The sequence below is a fragment of the Hyaena hyaena genome, unplaced genomic scaffold (assembly GCF_003009895.1).
Source record: "Hyaena hyaena isolate Hyena2069 unplaced genomic scaffold, ASM300989v1 scaffold_54, whole genome shotgun sequence".
NCBI classification, from domain to species: Eukaryota; Metazoa; Chordata; class Mammalia; order Carnivora; family Hyaenidae; genus Hyaena; species Hyaena hyaena.
In genome coordinates, this window is record NW_024080685.1 from 777,559 (window position 1) to 793,669 (window position 16,111).

At 31.9% G+C, this 16,111-nt stretch overlaps 1 protein-coding gene across 5 annotated transcripts in view; it reads right to left on the reverse strand.

Moving 5' to 3' along the window:
* The window catches only part of ANKRD17 (ankyrin repeat domain 17), a 162,152-nt gene that overhangs the window by 119,901 nt on the left and 26,140 nt on the right, over positions 1-16,111 (reverse strand). Inside the window, exon 1 of one of the 5 annotated variants that reach the window (XM_039231012.1) lies at positions 8,023-8,088. The exons of the other annotated variants lie outside the window; for them this stretch is intronic. Coding sequence (XP_039086943.1) covers positions 8,023-8,076 — 54 coding nt within the window. The 5' untranslated portion in view covers positions 8,077-8,088. Of the gene's footprint in view, positions 1-8,022; positions 8,089-16,111 lie in introns of those variants that run through there. 5 annotated transcript variants of the gene reach the window in all.

Genomic DNA, 16,111 nt, shown 5'->3' on the forward strand with positions numbered 1-16,111 from the left:
TTCAAGGATAGAACTAGCTAAGGATAAACACTAGCTAGATGAATGAGAAGGTCAACAAATGAGGATATCTGAGTGAAATGAGGGAGTCAGGCTGACCACAATAACCAAACACAAGGATCAGAATGTAGACAATTCATAAGAGAAAAAAGATATCAGACTCCTAAACTCAGAGAAAAAGGCTAAATGATAAAAGGCCCGAAACTAAACAAAAAATTAAGATAGCAAGAAAACCAACAAGCTGTTGAACACTGGTTCAACACTTTTCCTCATCTCAACAAACTTTCATCAGAATTTGTAAGTGGAGAGAAGAGTTACTAGCATTTGAGAAGTGGAAAAGACAAGAGATGTACATATGTTACTGAATTCCTCATTTCCTACGGGAACACATGATTTCAATGCCAATATCAAAATTAAACTGGCAAAAAAACATAGGGCATATATAAATATACATGTTTATATAAATTTAAAAAGGTACAAATTAGATTTTAAATAATACACAAAGGAATTTGAAACTAACAACTTAGTCTTTGGATAATCAACATATATCTGATGTGAATCTTATTTTTCATTTTCATAGACAATATAAAAAAGAGCTAGTTCCATAGAAAAAACTTCTCTTGACTGATGAAAATCAGCTGGCATCTATCACAGGACATAGAAAAGAGGCCAATAGCCTTTAAAATTAAAAATACTAAAATTTGACTACTTCATATATTTATATTACTTGCTAAAATGAGTATTCAAATTTATGAATTCCTTTAATCATTCAGTAGCATTATAACATAAGACAGTTGACAGAATTTACAAATCCATTTGTTTTTAATAATTGTCTATCAAAATCAAAAGTGTTACTATTTAATGTCATTTTATAAGTAGAACCATTTTCTACTTCTGTCTAGCTTCTCCTTTCACTCTCTTCTTCACTTAGGAGTCCTCAAACTGCTTTTTCATATCTTCTGAATGATTAACCTAGGACTTAAAATTTTAAGCAATTATTTAAATTTACATTTTTTCTAAGTCTTTTTAAAAATTTTTTTTCAACATTTATTTATTTTTGAGAGATGGAGAGAGACAGAGCATGAGGCTGGGAGAGGCAGAGAGAGAGGGAGATAAATCTGAAGCAGGCTCCAGGCTCTGAGCGGTCAGCACAGAGCCCAACATGAGGCTCAAACCCACTAACTGTGAGATTATGACCCGAGCTTAAATCAGATGCTTAACCAACTGAGCCACCCAGGTTCCTCAGTATTTTCCCACTTCTTAAACCAGCTATATTGTAGTTGAAGGATGGAGAAGTCCTAGAGAGAGTTTCAAAAACGATTAAAGAACTTGGGACTATGTGATGAATTACATTTGATAAAACGGTAAAAGAAAACATTTGAATCAAATAGACTTAAATCTAAATCTTACTTTTATGCTTTTACTGATTGTGAACTTGGGCAATATACTGTAAACCAGTCATTCAAGTGTGGTCCACAGCATCAATGGGGATCCCCAACTTTTCCAGAGAATCTGTGAGGTCAAAACTATTCTTATAATAACTAAGATGATATCTGCCTGTTTCACTGTGTTGACATTTGTACTGATGATAGAAAAGTAATGGTGGATAAAACTGATGGCTCCTCAACACAAATCAAGGCCATGGTACCAATCATCATATGCTTTTCTGCCATGCACTTTTAATTTTAAAAAGGGGGGCAGAGGAGAAAGCCTGTTTCCATTATGAAAGAGTAAAAAAGTACTAATTTTTAAATTTCCAATCTATGACTTTTTAGTATTCTGTGGGACAAAATGGAAACACTTCTGCTACATACTTAAGTGTGGTAGTTACCTCAAGACAAACACTTGTATAAATGTGACCTAAACCAGTAGCTTTTCTTCGTGGAATACCATTTCTACTGGAGACAGATACTCATTTGGCAGAGATCTTCTCAAAATGAATGAAGTGAGCATGTCATTTCAAGAAAAATAACTCATTTTCTTTGTCATCAGAAATAAATTCAAGCCTTCAAGCAAAAAATTAGAATTTTGGAAAACTTGTTATCAGTCACTGAATTGTGACAGCTTCCTAGTTTTTGACTTTTATTAGGTAAACGGTGATATGAACAAATGTGTTTTTTAATACTGCAGAACAAAATGTAGCAATATTTGATAGTCCATGTTAGAAATCATTTTCCAAATTACCAATATATGATGTTATAGACTCATGCATGAGTTCAAGATCCATTCAAATGAGCACTAAACCAGTGGATTTTAATCTAACAAAGTTGAAATAATTCCCTGATAATGTTTGTATGGTTGTAAGAGTGGTATCAAAGAATATCCATAATTACCTGAAAGGGTTATTAAAATATTCTTTCTTTTTTTACCCTCATATAAGTGTAAGATCAGATTTTTCTTCTTAGATTTCTTACAAATTAATATAGTACAACAGACTGAATATAAAAGCAGATGTGAACCTAGTTATCTTCTATCAAGACAGATTTCAAAAATAGTTGAAAAAATATAAAACAATGCCACTCTTCTCATAACTTTTTTTTCTTTTGGGAAAGTTATTTTTTATAAAAAAATGTTAACATGTAATGAGTTACATTAATTATTTTTTTTAATGAGTACATGTTTTTTAATTTTCTGAATTTTAATTTCCAAACTATTGATAAATGCAAAGCTCATAAACAAAAATCCTAATGAGTACCCAATAATTTTTAAGAATGTAAAAGAGCCCTAAGATCAAAAAATTTGAGAGCTATGAGGATAATCATCTCTGAATCTAAAGTTTCCTTGATCTGTCAAATGGGAGGATGATATTAACATAAAATAATATATGAGGGTTATCATCACTTTAAAAAATAGCTAACAGTTAAGAATTAACTGTGTGCTAAGTACTGCGCTGAATGTCTATAGGCATTATCTCATTTATTCCTTATAATCATTCTAGGAAATAGATACCTACCTCTTCAGAGAGTCATTTAGAAGACTATATAAAACAATGCTTGTGAAGTACTTGACACAGTCCCTCTGTATAATAAATTTTCAATAAATGGTAACTAATGTGCTCAATTACTACTGCTACCATAAAACTATGTGGGCATCCAATGCACAACGTATATCCATATTTAACCACTTAGTTGGTAGCATGAATCAATCCAAGACCAAATTATTAATGACCAATGTTGACCTAAACACTCATTAAACCAGAAGTTATCACACAGATATTAAATGTTTACAAACACCTCCTGAAAGGCCTCTGTCTGCAAATCTGCAAACTATACACTAAACCAAACACCAATGGTTAAGCAGAACTTTAATGCTAACCTTGTAGTGATCAATTCATTTCATATCAGAATGAGTTCTTTCGTCAAGTGTTGGAGCAAGGACCCCTAACAATGCAGAACCAGGAAAGTGTCAATGGTTTTGTATGTATACGCAGATAATACATGACACAGACTTTACCTAATTCATACACTACAGCATGCATTAACCACTGGACTATGATGGATTAACATGAGAGTAGTGGCATCTGGACAACCCTGCCCCTTATTCTCAGATAAGTAACAGATTAATTCACATACTTCTAGTTACACTGTTTTTGCAAGCTGTTTGGAGCCTTCATACTCTACTAAAACAATACATCTTCTTTATAGAGATTATAAACTAATATAAGTGTGTCTTTTAGCTATCCTCTAATATTTCTCCAAAGTTGGTGTATGAAAGCAATGTTACAACTTCTGCCTCTCCCTCCAAGACAAACTTAATTTTCAAATAAAAGTATTCAAAATGCAGAATACAGCAGGAACATAAATGTGTTCCTATGTAGAGTATATGCAAGCATATACATGTGTGTTGTATGTATACATACATATACACAATATTATGATTTAAATAGTAACAGAAAAGCCTTTACAGACAAAAATAGAAAACAGGATCCAGGAGACTTTCTAGAGAGCCCAACATTCATAAATATTCCTAACAATTATACAGATAAGCATAAAAAAGATAAGCTTAAGGTGCTTAAATAAAGTAAAATGTATTTAAATAAAGGAAAATATATGCTTACTAAAAATTTCAGAATACTGAAAACATGGGTTTCAAACTATTCAAACAAACAAATGAAGTAAAATATTAGTATTCAAATACTAGTATTGAATGCGTCCTGAATGCAAGAATACTTAATGGCAGACATTTTATCTTCTGAACTTTTAGCTTATGAAGCAAAATTAGCTGGACTAATCTCATTGAATTTCAAGTGCCTAGCACAGTGAAGGTACTAAATAAATACCGGAGTGAAATTTTAAGATTCAATCTGCCCAACATGTCTAATCGCTCCAAAACCTCTTAATAAATGGAAAATGTTACTTATATCAATTCAAATATTTAATTATTTAGCTAAATTTCTCTGTCTCTAGATCAACTTATACTTATGTCTTAAAATTAGGTTACTCTAACTCTTCCTTGTGAAAAATGTCACCATGGTTATACTTAGTATAAAACCTTAAAAATCTACAGAAGACTTGCTGACACAATACATAAATAATGTACATTTTATATATATTCTATAGAATAAAAAGATATATAGCAAGTACCTGGTTAGAGTCTACTTTATGGAGATTTTATATAAATACTAAAAATAATTTTCATAGTAAATAGAAAGTGGATTTCTCATTTGAACTAAAATACACTATTTACCATTAGTCCACCATGTTGACAAATCAAAAGGAAACAATAACTTCCCTGTGACCCTTTCAATCTTATTTAAAAAACAAAAACAAATGCAAGAAATATCAGGGTAAATATAAATGGTTCTATAATAAATCTACTTCCTATGTTTAAATCTGACCCTAAATTTAGTTCTACCCTAAAGGGTTCAGCCAAATCCTCAACCTATTGGATCTTCCTTTAAGGAAGAACAAAGTTGCAGCTCTTAGCTTACATATAACAACTTGTAAAATCAAGTACAGATTAAGCTAGAAACCATGGCTTTGGTTAACAAAGGAACAAGACAGGGTTGTTATACTTCACACTGTAAATATTCTTATTTTCATAAAATAGTTCTTTTTTAAAACAAAAATGTATCAAATGCTATACTCCAAAAAAAGCATTCTGAATTTAATTAAAATTAAAAGATACTCATCAAATTTTCTCATTTGTAAGATAATTCTTATAGACAACTACTAAAACTGGTTCAATTATAAATAATAAAACCAGAATATATAGTACATCAAGTTTCTGAACTGACCTCTCATATGATTCATCTTTTCATATAAAAAACTTATATATAAACATCTCAGAACATACACTGCATTCAGCCACACAAATTTGGAATATACAAAAAAAAGTTTAGAGGACTATTTCTTCTTACTGATCTTTCTTAAGTTCTAAGATCTATATTACATATAACCTATAGGAAAAGTATCAAAATTCTAATATTATAATCATGTCTCAGCAAAAATAACATAATTTTTTAAAAAGAGGGATATATATCTGGCCCCCCAGGCCCCTTCTATCACCAAATTTGGCTATTTTTCCAAGTTATTAAGGTGAGCTAGGAAATAATGATATTAAGTTGAAATCAATCTTTTCCAGATTAATTATAAGTTTTAGATACTTACAATATTTTACTTAAGATTTTGAAGATCACTTGAAACTTCAAGTTAAATACACATGAGTTTATATAATAAATACAACTCAAAAGGTAAATTATATAGCACTATGAGAATTAATCAGCACTATATTCACTGATACTGATTTTAGTTTTCTTTTTCCTAAGATTTAATAAGAGCATGTTTAAGAAAATTGTGATTCAAAGGACCAGGTTATACTTGAACACAGAGAAAAAAGAAGAGATCCAATGTTTAGAATAAATAAGGAGAAATCTACATAAAATTCCAGATGTTCAAAAAAGTCACAAAGATGAAAATTATGGTAACAAAGTTAAAAAAGCTCAATATTAAGTATAATAATAAAATATTCACTGTGGTATATAGATGAACTTCATTATTCATTATTGGACGTTTATACAAAGAGTTAATTCTTTTTAAAAAAGCAAAAATAATTTCCTGGAAAGCTTGTAGTGTAAAATGTTATCTATTGACTTGCAATATGAGGTACTTTAAAAAAAAAGGTACATTTAGTTTCAGAGAGTTAACAAATCTATTTTCTTAGGTCATTATGACTACTTATAATTTTGGAAAAGCATATTTTATTACTACCTGGTAATTTTTCACATTTAGTCTGCCAATTATTGACAAATAATTGCCGTTAAGTAAAATATTACATAAAGAGAAAACCACTCAGTATGGTTTAATGCAACAGGTATATAAGAAACAAACTGAGAGACATAACCTTAAACAATTTTAGTGTAAATAACAAAAAGTCAATTTTTAAGACAGCATTAGGAAAACATGTACATAAGGCACAAAACTACGCTCAAGTAGGTTTTTCTCAGAAAATAACTCAGTCTTCTAAAATCTGTTACATACTTTAAATGGCTAAAGAAAACATCAAATAGATTTATTGTAATCTGTATAGTTCTTTAAAATTTACACAAAAAATGTTTTAAAAACACATTAAAATATACCACTAGAACTTTATAATCTAATCAGACTTATTTAAACTGAACCCCTAAGTCATGTGACCACTCCTAATTACTAAAGTTCCCTGATAAAAGTACATACCACTATTTCTAAGTAGATAATTCGTTCCATCTCTAAGAAAACCCAACAGTATCAAAGTTTAAAAGAGAGAGAGATACAGAAAGAATGGAAATTAAACAGAGAATTCAAATCAGACAATAAGCTCTTAGGAGAGGGTGTAAAGAGTATGTTGGCAGGTGTCTGCAAGGAGCTAGATAATACAAAGGAATCAGTTTTCATTCTGCAGAACAGCCATGAGACTTGCTGCAATGTCAGCTCCAAGCACACACTGAGGGACTCCAGAAAATGCTCATTGATCATGCAGCACTTTATAATGCGCATAGGCTTTTTTCTCCTGCTAACCCCGCCTAGCTTCCCTTTGCAGCTTATTTTCCCAAACCCTCTCCTCCTAATACAATCTCTTCCTGAAGACAATAAAATATTAAATAAATTGTCTTAACAGTCTAAATATTAGGAATATCACTCACCATTATGAGCCTCTTTATCTTAATTAGCCAGTTTTTTTCTTAATGAGGGAGGAAAAAACTCTATATATCCATAGATTTAAAAATGGATTTTAAATATCTATATCTACAAATACAAATGTTTGATAGTTATACTATATCCAAGGCCAAAGCCCATTATACTTCCACTTTGACATGTATTTCCTTGAACTGATTTATACTTAAAAAGGTTCTTATAAAATGGATACAAGCAGAAATAAAAAGAAAATTAATTTAAAATCCTCATGATTCAAAATGCAGATTTTTATTGTGAGCTTTCAAGCATTAGTGCCTTAAATTTTGGGGTCTTTTATTTTTTAACTTAATAATTTATTTTATAATGTCAAAGTCATATGAAAAATCCAGAACCAGAATGTACCAGCTAAATTAAGCAATCAGATTGATATATATACTTAATTTTACCCTAGAAACCAAGATAACCAGCTGTTTTTAATAGTTAACAGCAAGCAGAGCTTTGGGCTTAAATATGTAAATGAATTCTAAGACATATGACACTAAACCTACTCAAAGCTGCTTTGCAGACCCCACCTTCTAATGAGTTAATCTAAAGGTCACCACCACCAGCCAACGTTTTTTTTTTTTTTTTTTACTAAGTCCGAGGCCCTTTCTCTCTTTTTTTTTTTTTATTAAGCATACATCTACAATTTACAAAACATTAAGTTTAAGCAAAATAATTCTAGACTTGTTCAGTAATCATGTGAACCAGACTGGCACATTTTCACAAGGAATAAGGTCTGACCATATCTTGCTTTTATGCTCTGTCTCTCTATGCTCTCTCCTCTAATCTATTCATCTGTAAAATAATTCCGGCAGATAAGATTTCTTTGTTCAGATTTCAACTTTCATTTCATTTACAAACCTAGCCCTACCTCAAGAATGTCTTCTAGAACATATGCTTCCATTTCAGCCGCTGTCTCCACCATGTTTTATCAAACTGCCATGTTTCTTACTGCACTATGATTAGATCATTGCCAGCAGGAACACTCCTCTGTGTCAGCAAGGGAACAGGAAATGGAATGTTCTATTACATGCCTAAAGCAGCTTAGCTGTTCACTAGCCAGGCATCTACCAAAAGAGCAGGGGGTGACTCACAGTGTATTTTTTAAAGATACAGAAGCTCTATTCCAAAACAAACTTCTGTCAAGTAATTTTAACAGACAAAATAAATAAAGTCTCTTATTTTACCATTCCAAATTTTAAAATCCTAAAATTTCAAAAAAAGAAATACTGCACATTTTTTAAAAAGCTATTTAAACACGTCTGGCTTCCTGGTTGAACAAAAGAGGTTGAAGTGGGTTACGTAGCAATTTATCCTTGGTAAAGCCTTGTAGTGAGATTAATGGCTGAATTAAATACGCAAAGAAAGAGACAAGGTAATACCAAATTAGGAATTTGCTACATCAGGCAAATGCATTACATAACATATACATTGTAGTTGGTGACTTATGGGTGTCAAAAATAACTCTTAATATAGATTTTGTAAATAAGTAAACTGGTATTCTATAAACTACTCTGTTTGGAAATACCTAAGAGAATGAGATTAACATTCAACGAATGTACAAGTTCTGAGGCAAAAAGACATAACATATCATGGTTATATTCATTTTCTAAGAACGTCTTTAACTTCATTTACTAACCAAAGAAATGGTCCTTTCCCCCCTTATCACAAATAGTATAAAAGATTAAAGTATTTCAGATAAATGAAATTCAAAAAACTGTATGAGAATCCTTAAACAAGCAAATAAAGTTGGTGACTGACAGCAGAGCCAAATTATATTATATTCATTACTGTTAACAGATCTTCTATTTAGTAAAATTTGTTACCTTGTCAGATTTCTTCCTTAAGTAATCTGGAATATGAAAAATGCAATTGGAAAGGAACAATGTTTTCTGCCCCGTGGCATTAATAAAATAACTGTGCACATGTAGGAGTGTCACACAAACTAACCTGGTGTGATTCCTTAATGTACTAATCAACCAATCTAATTATAAGTCTAAGGTGAACAGTCTTCTAGTCTAAATTTTCCTAAGTAAAGAAAATGAATTTTTAAAGGAAAGGAAAAAAATTAAAGGAGTTATTATTAACTTGGCCAAATCTAAGCTAAGAAAAGTCATGATATGAATGACATTGCCAGTAATGTCTCCTCAAAACGATGCCAGGTTTTAGTAGAAAGAGATTTTGTAGTTCTGTTGGGCCTCAGATTAACTAGTAAATAGCATAACATTCATTCAACATGGAATATCTCTATATATCAAAAACTGTTCCAGATATTGTCAATAAGGCGTAAAATTTCTAAACAGGTTTATATTAATATTAAATGAGAAAAATTACTACTTAATATCGGATATTTAGGGGGTATCCTTAATATGTCAAGAAATATAAAAGATTTTTTTTCCTAATAAACATGTTATTTAAACCTCACAATGACCCTACTCATAAAAATTTTAAAAAATACATTATGCTTACTATATGCCATATGCCATTTCAAGTCCTTTGTATGTATTAACTCATTTAATTCTCACAATAATCCTAAGAGAAAGGGAGGAACTATTATCTCCATTCTACATATATAGAAACTAAGGCACAGAGGGGTTGAGAAATTTGCCCAGTTTATTCCCAACTAAGCTAATTAAGTTGAGGAACTAAGATTTAAACCCAGGCAGTTGGCTCTAGTTGGCTCTTCTATCTACTGTACTTCCTTCAGGTGATATTATCTTTATTTTACAAATAAGGAAATCAAGTCTCAGATAGTGTGCACAGTTATATAGCAGAGCTGGAATTCAAACCTAGAAGGGTCTGACTCCGAAGGCTTGTGTGGAATTAATGGGAAACAAACGATATTAAAAATGCTTTCCCTCAAGCCATATATAGTGCTTACATCTAAGTATGGGTATGCCTGGCATTTGGAGGCTTCTCAAACAAAATAATTTTCATTGTTAAGACCTAGCTTAGGAGACACTATCTAGCAAATTGGCTTTTACAATTTCCTTTCTTCCAGGTCAATTCTTTCTATGCATCAAATAAATTGCTTCACCCTTGGATTAAGAGAAGTCAACAACAAGGTTTCTCTTTTTCAAACCTTCCCCCAACATAAGCAAGCAAAGATAGGTTTAAGTTCAAAGAACTCTTATGACAGGGCACTTTTTCCCCCCATAAACCAAAAATAGGCTTTCCAACTTTATTTGACAAGCAATCACCCTCTACGCCTCAAATCAATCAAACCATTTACTATCTGTTCTAGGATTAAAGGGTGTTTCTCTTATCTTTTTAGATAGTTACTGTTAAATTTTTACCAATAAAATATGTGATTACAGCTTTCCTACAGAGTTATGGATGCTTACAAACCATTTATCATCTCTCCCCACCCCCCAGATCAGAAGCTTGATCAAAGAATGCAACATTTTGTCGCCAATATATGCTCAGGGCCAGCACAGTCTCTGGCATAAAGTAGGCACTTAAGCATTTGTTGATTAAGCAACAAATGCATGAATAAAGGAATTGTTGGATACTCAGTAATGCATCATAATCTCTTTTAAATTACTGCTACCATTAGAAATAACTTCTGATGACAAGAACACTATTATTTAGGTCACTATTTAGGTCATTATTTAGGTCACTAAAATAAGATATTAGAAATATTTGATACTATAAGCAGAATATATATTTCAGAATTTCTGTAATTTTTTATAATATAAGCAAAATAATTATTTACTGTGAATTTTATTTTCTGGTCCTTTTTGTTAATACAATAACCTATGCTACAGCATTAAATACTCTGGGCAAAGGGTATGAAAGAGATTCATATGTATCAGCCTTAAAATCCTACATCCTAAAGTGAGCCACCTTCCTTCTAGTTCAACCTCATCTCTTGGCAAAAAAAAATCTGTTTTGCCATTTGTCTAAAACTGATTTCAGCGCCACAAGGTCTTTTATTTCTTGCCAGCAGCCAAAGCATTAAAGTGCAAATAGTAGTTAACATACGAACAGTTATGCAAATTCAAACCAACATATGTAAATAACAAATTATAAAAGAAAATACTTAGTAAAGTAAGATTCAAATGTCCAAAGTAAAGACAAAAGCCTCTCACAAAAAAGGGGCAGAAGGATAGAAGAAGCTTAATAAAGGCCAAGATTGGATAAAGGAAATCTAAAATGTATTAGGACCAGCACTGGTTTCTTTAAATAAGGAACAAGAAAACCAAACAACCACAACACAAACACACAGAAATGTGCTGATGACAAGCAAGCAACATTATTTTGTATGATTTAACATTTTGTTTATTCCCCCATATAAAACTGTTTTTAGGGGCGCCTGGGTGGCTTAGTCGCTTAAGCATCCGACTTTCGCTTAGGTCATGATCTCGCGGTTCGTGGGTTCGAGCCCCGTGTCGGGCTCTGTGCTGACTGCTAGCTCAGAGCCTGGAGCATGTTTCAGTCTGTGACTCCCTCTCTCTCTGACCCTCCCCTGCTCACGCTGTCCCTCTCTCTCTCTCCTAGAACTAAAAAAAAACAAAAAACAAAAAACTGTTTTTAATCAAAAATTCCATGTTAAGGGAGTTTTATTCCCATAAAAAAATTTTTTGTTTCTTTTCAAACTCCACATTTTCGAGCAAAACAAGGACAGATCATTGATGGCAGGACAAATGGAACAATTTCGTTGTCCTACATAAAAGCAAACTGCTAGAAAAATAAAATCTAAACCAACTTTACCTCTTAAAATGTATCAAATGTAGTCATTACTTTATAATACCTTTATTTTTTTCTTTTCTACCTGTAAGTTATATTTTTAAGCTGAAATTTGAGACTCAAGTGTGAAACAGCCCAGATGAAGCATAAATGAGATATATATATTCAAGAGTCATATACAACTTAAAAGACTAATAAAATCTGGTAAAATTTCTTAAAGCCCAAACACTCTTACAACAACACTATCTCCATTATTTTACATGATATTTCTCCTAAACCAATCATGCCATAATATAACTGAGGATTCTAGATGTCCACCTACTAGTAGCACAGTAGTATTCTTTTCTTTACCACCATAATTTACTTTTTTATTAACTATGGATTTTTTTTAATTTTTTAATGTTTATTTATTTTTGAGAGAGAGACAGAGACAAAGTGCGAGCAGGGGAGGGACAGAGAGAGAGGGAGACACAGAATCTGAAGCAGGCTCCAGGCTCTGAGCAGTCATGCACAGTGCCTGATGCAGGGCTCAAAATCACAAAACTGTGAGATCACGACCTGAGCCATAGTCAGACGCTTAACCGACTGAGCCACCCAGGTGCCCCAACTCTGGTTTTTATCTATAAAGTAATACATGTTCATGGAAAGCATTCACATATAAAAGAACACAGAAAGAAAAGTTAACCTACCTCTTAGTAACTCCTACAAGGCCCAATTTCCTAGTGTATTCCTCCAAAATAGCCTACATACATGATGTATATTATATCTTAGTGTAAGATTAGCTTTTATACAAATGGAAGCATATTATGCATGCTTTTCTGCATCCCAATTTTTGTAGTTTAATACTCTGATAATTGTTTCAGGTTAGCACCTGCAGGTCTATCCATTCTGATAGTTGCTAAAATTTTCACTGAAAAACTGTAATTTATTTAACCCATCCCTATTGAGGGGTATTTCTATTGTCTCTAATGTTTCATAACGCTACAATGAGCACGCCCAATAAAAGGGCATACATACTACACATGCCTAAATATAACTGTATGGTGCGTTTCTTGATATATGTATTAAAATTTTTATGTTACCATACTCTAAAGAAGCTGAACTAATTTATATTTGACAGTGAATGAGACCTACTGCTACCCTAGAAATATTAAGTATTAATGATACAAATCTATTTTGAAACTCAGATCAAAATTCAGCTTCAGTTTTAAAACATATCAAGATTTATCCTTAGTTCATCATTTCCACTTTTCAAGGAATAGCAAATGAAGTTACACTTCCTCTCATTTAATTTCTACTCTTTACCAAAATAAATCACATAAATTCATTTCCTGACAGATGAGGAACTTCAATTGCTATTTACCAAAAAAAAAAAAAAAAAAAAAAAAAAAAAAAAAAAAAAAAAAAAAAAAAAAAAAAAAAAAAAAAAAAAAAAAAAAAAAAAAAAAAAAANAAAAAAAAAAAAAAAAAAAAAAAAAAAAAAAAAAAAAAAAAAAAAAAAAAAAAAAAAAAAAAAAAAAAAAAAAAAAAAAAAAAAAAAAAAAGATGCAGATGGGAGAAGAGAAAAAAATGGGGAATTAAAAAATCTTTTTAAAAGTTAAAAACATTTTTTTTACATCTACTTCTGCTAAATTACAAATTCTATCCAGGTTTAATTGGTTTTTTAAGGACTACATTGAAGTTTCTGCCAGAATTTAGTATTAAATGATGCAGAATTCTTTCGGCATATTTTTACTAAAGTAAATTAATTAAATACTGGTGGATACATTTGTTTCCCTTCCACATTTATTTCAAATTGTTCATTTTTAAAACATAAAATTCTATGGGCTGCCTGGGTGGCTCAGTTGGTTAAGCATCTGACTTTGGCTTGAGTAATGATCTCCTAGTTCATGAGTTCAAACCCTGAGTCAGGCTCTGTGATGACAGCTCAGAGTCTGGAGCATGCTTCAGATTCTCTCTTCCTCTTTCTCTGCCCCTCCCCTACTAGCACTCTGTCTCTGTCTCTTTGTCTCTCTCTCTCTCAAAAATAAACATTAAAAAAGAAGCACAAAATTCTAAAGCAATCCTTCCATCATTAATAAAAAAATATCAAACACAATTAAGATGACAGAGCCACACAGAAGCAATTTTTATCAATATAAGGAGCACTAAACAGTTTATCTCAGTTTCCTGTCATACATTCCAGGTCTAATTTTGATGAAAATATTTAAAAATAAGAATGATTATACCTTCACTACAACCTCCATACTAAATATTAACAGTTAAACATGCTTGTGCATATGTGCAAGAATACCTAAGAGGTTTAGGTAATGAAGAATTAGGTAAGGATATTTAAAATTGTAACTTCATAAATAAAATAATGCAAATGCCATCCAGGAGTATATTCTAAATTGAGGAAAGGTATGAACTATTTCTTAATAACCTATTTTATTGCTTAAACTTTTCACAAGACTAATACTATAAACAGACCTAGCAATACCATTTTCATCACGTATTAATACAAATATGCTTGTGCTTACCAGGTGACAGGGCTTATACTGCATAATGGATATAGAATGACAAAGTCAGTCCACCTCCAAGAGTCCGTAATCTAGGAAAACTCGAACCTCATTCTCCACAAAGTTTAACATCAAAATCTTCAATCATTTTTTTTTCTCTCCTCTGATTTACGGTCCTTTCCATTTTTGTTTCACCCAACAAATAAAACCCAGAACTTTTCTTCAAAACAGGGAGAAAAAAACTAATATATTTAAATAAAATATTTCATCCAGATGTGTCCTATGTACAGAATGGAATACAAGCAGAGTCTTGTCCAAATATAAGTAACATAGTAAGCAAAGTAAGAAACAAAGCAGCTTGTCCCTGTTTTCACATCTCCAGTAACAGTGTGCCTGTTGGACACTTGCATTTGTTGTCTCTACCCAGGATGGGTCACACCATGAATTCATTCTTTTTCCAGTATTTCACAATAGGCTCTATGTATATAAAATTGAAAAAATATTTATTGTTTTTAGGTCATAATCACCCCCCCATATTTGTCTGTACTGTACATTTTCAAATAAAAATTTTAAAGTACATATATAAAAGGAATTACTTATTTCAATGGTTTTTTGTTTGTTTTAAACTGGTTAAATCTTCTGACAGTACAGCACTCTCAATCTGGGCAGCAAAACATCAGCCATCTTCTGCTCTAAAGCAACAAGTAGCTACCATCAAAAAAAAAAAAAAAAAAAAATACAAACACATCCACAGCCCCAAACCCCCCAACACATAGATATCCCACATAGGCAGAGTAGTAGAAAAATAGGGCTGAGGATAAAAACACAAATTAAAAGACTTAAGTCCAAAACCAACTTTTTAGAGTCACCGATTTTCATCACCTTTCTGACGGAAAACTGTCTTACTCTATGAGACTGAAGAAACAGCTCCAGGTAACAGGCTTAAGATAGTATCAAAGGCATGGAAAATAATTAGGGTGTAAAAACTATCCACGTAACCTTGGAATTCCAATACTGTCACTGGCTCTCCTCCTTTGGTTCCTGGATGGTTTGAGGTCACTGGCAACAAGCTCCAATCAGTCTGGTTGGCATCTCATGATGCCTGTTACCACTCTATTTCTAGCTTAATATATTCATAACAAATCTTGAATAGTTTGTTGGCAAGCAATTACTGAAAATATCATAAGACTAACTACCTTTTCAGATTCATAACTCCATCTCCTGGGAAATGTATTAAATTGTCCCCACCCACCAAAGGCTAGGCCAAAAATTACAAAATAGGGCACCAATCCCGATTCCACTAACCTAATACTGACCATAGATAAAGAATCTTTAAGGATCTTCACATAAAGAAAATCTCAGAACATAATTGACTTTCCAAAGTTCCCAAGGTGGATATACAGACAGGATTCCAACACAACCCTGGGAACCCTATGGAAATATTGATTTGATTCTATGTAACTATAAACTATTTAAAATCCAGTTTTACTACCGAATCTCCAACAAAAAACTAACAGTATAAGAAAACAGAAGTCATTATTTAACAACCTTCATGTGTGTGATAGATATCTCACTAGGATGCTTTATGAAATCAAGTTTAACCCACATTTATATCTTTTGACTCATCCATCACCAATTTCTTACCAGAGTCAAATATTTTTAGAAAGCCTATCAACTCCCATCCTCTTCAGGAACATATATGCCAATGTCTCCCAGGGAAGACAGTTGATATTTTTTAATGGGTAGACACTGAATAGCTGATTGCTTTCAAAA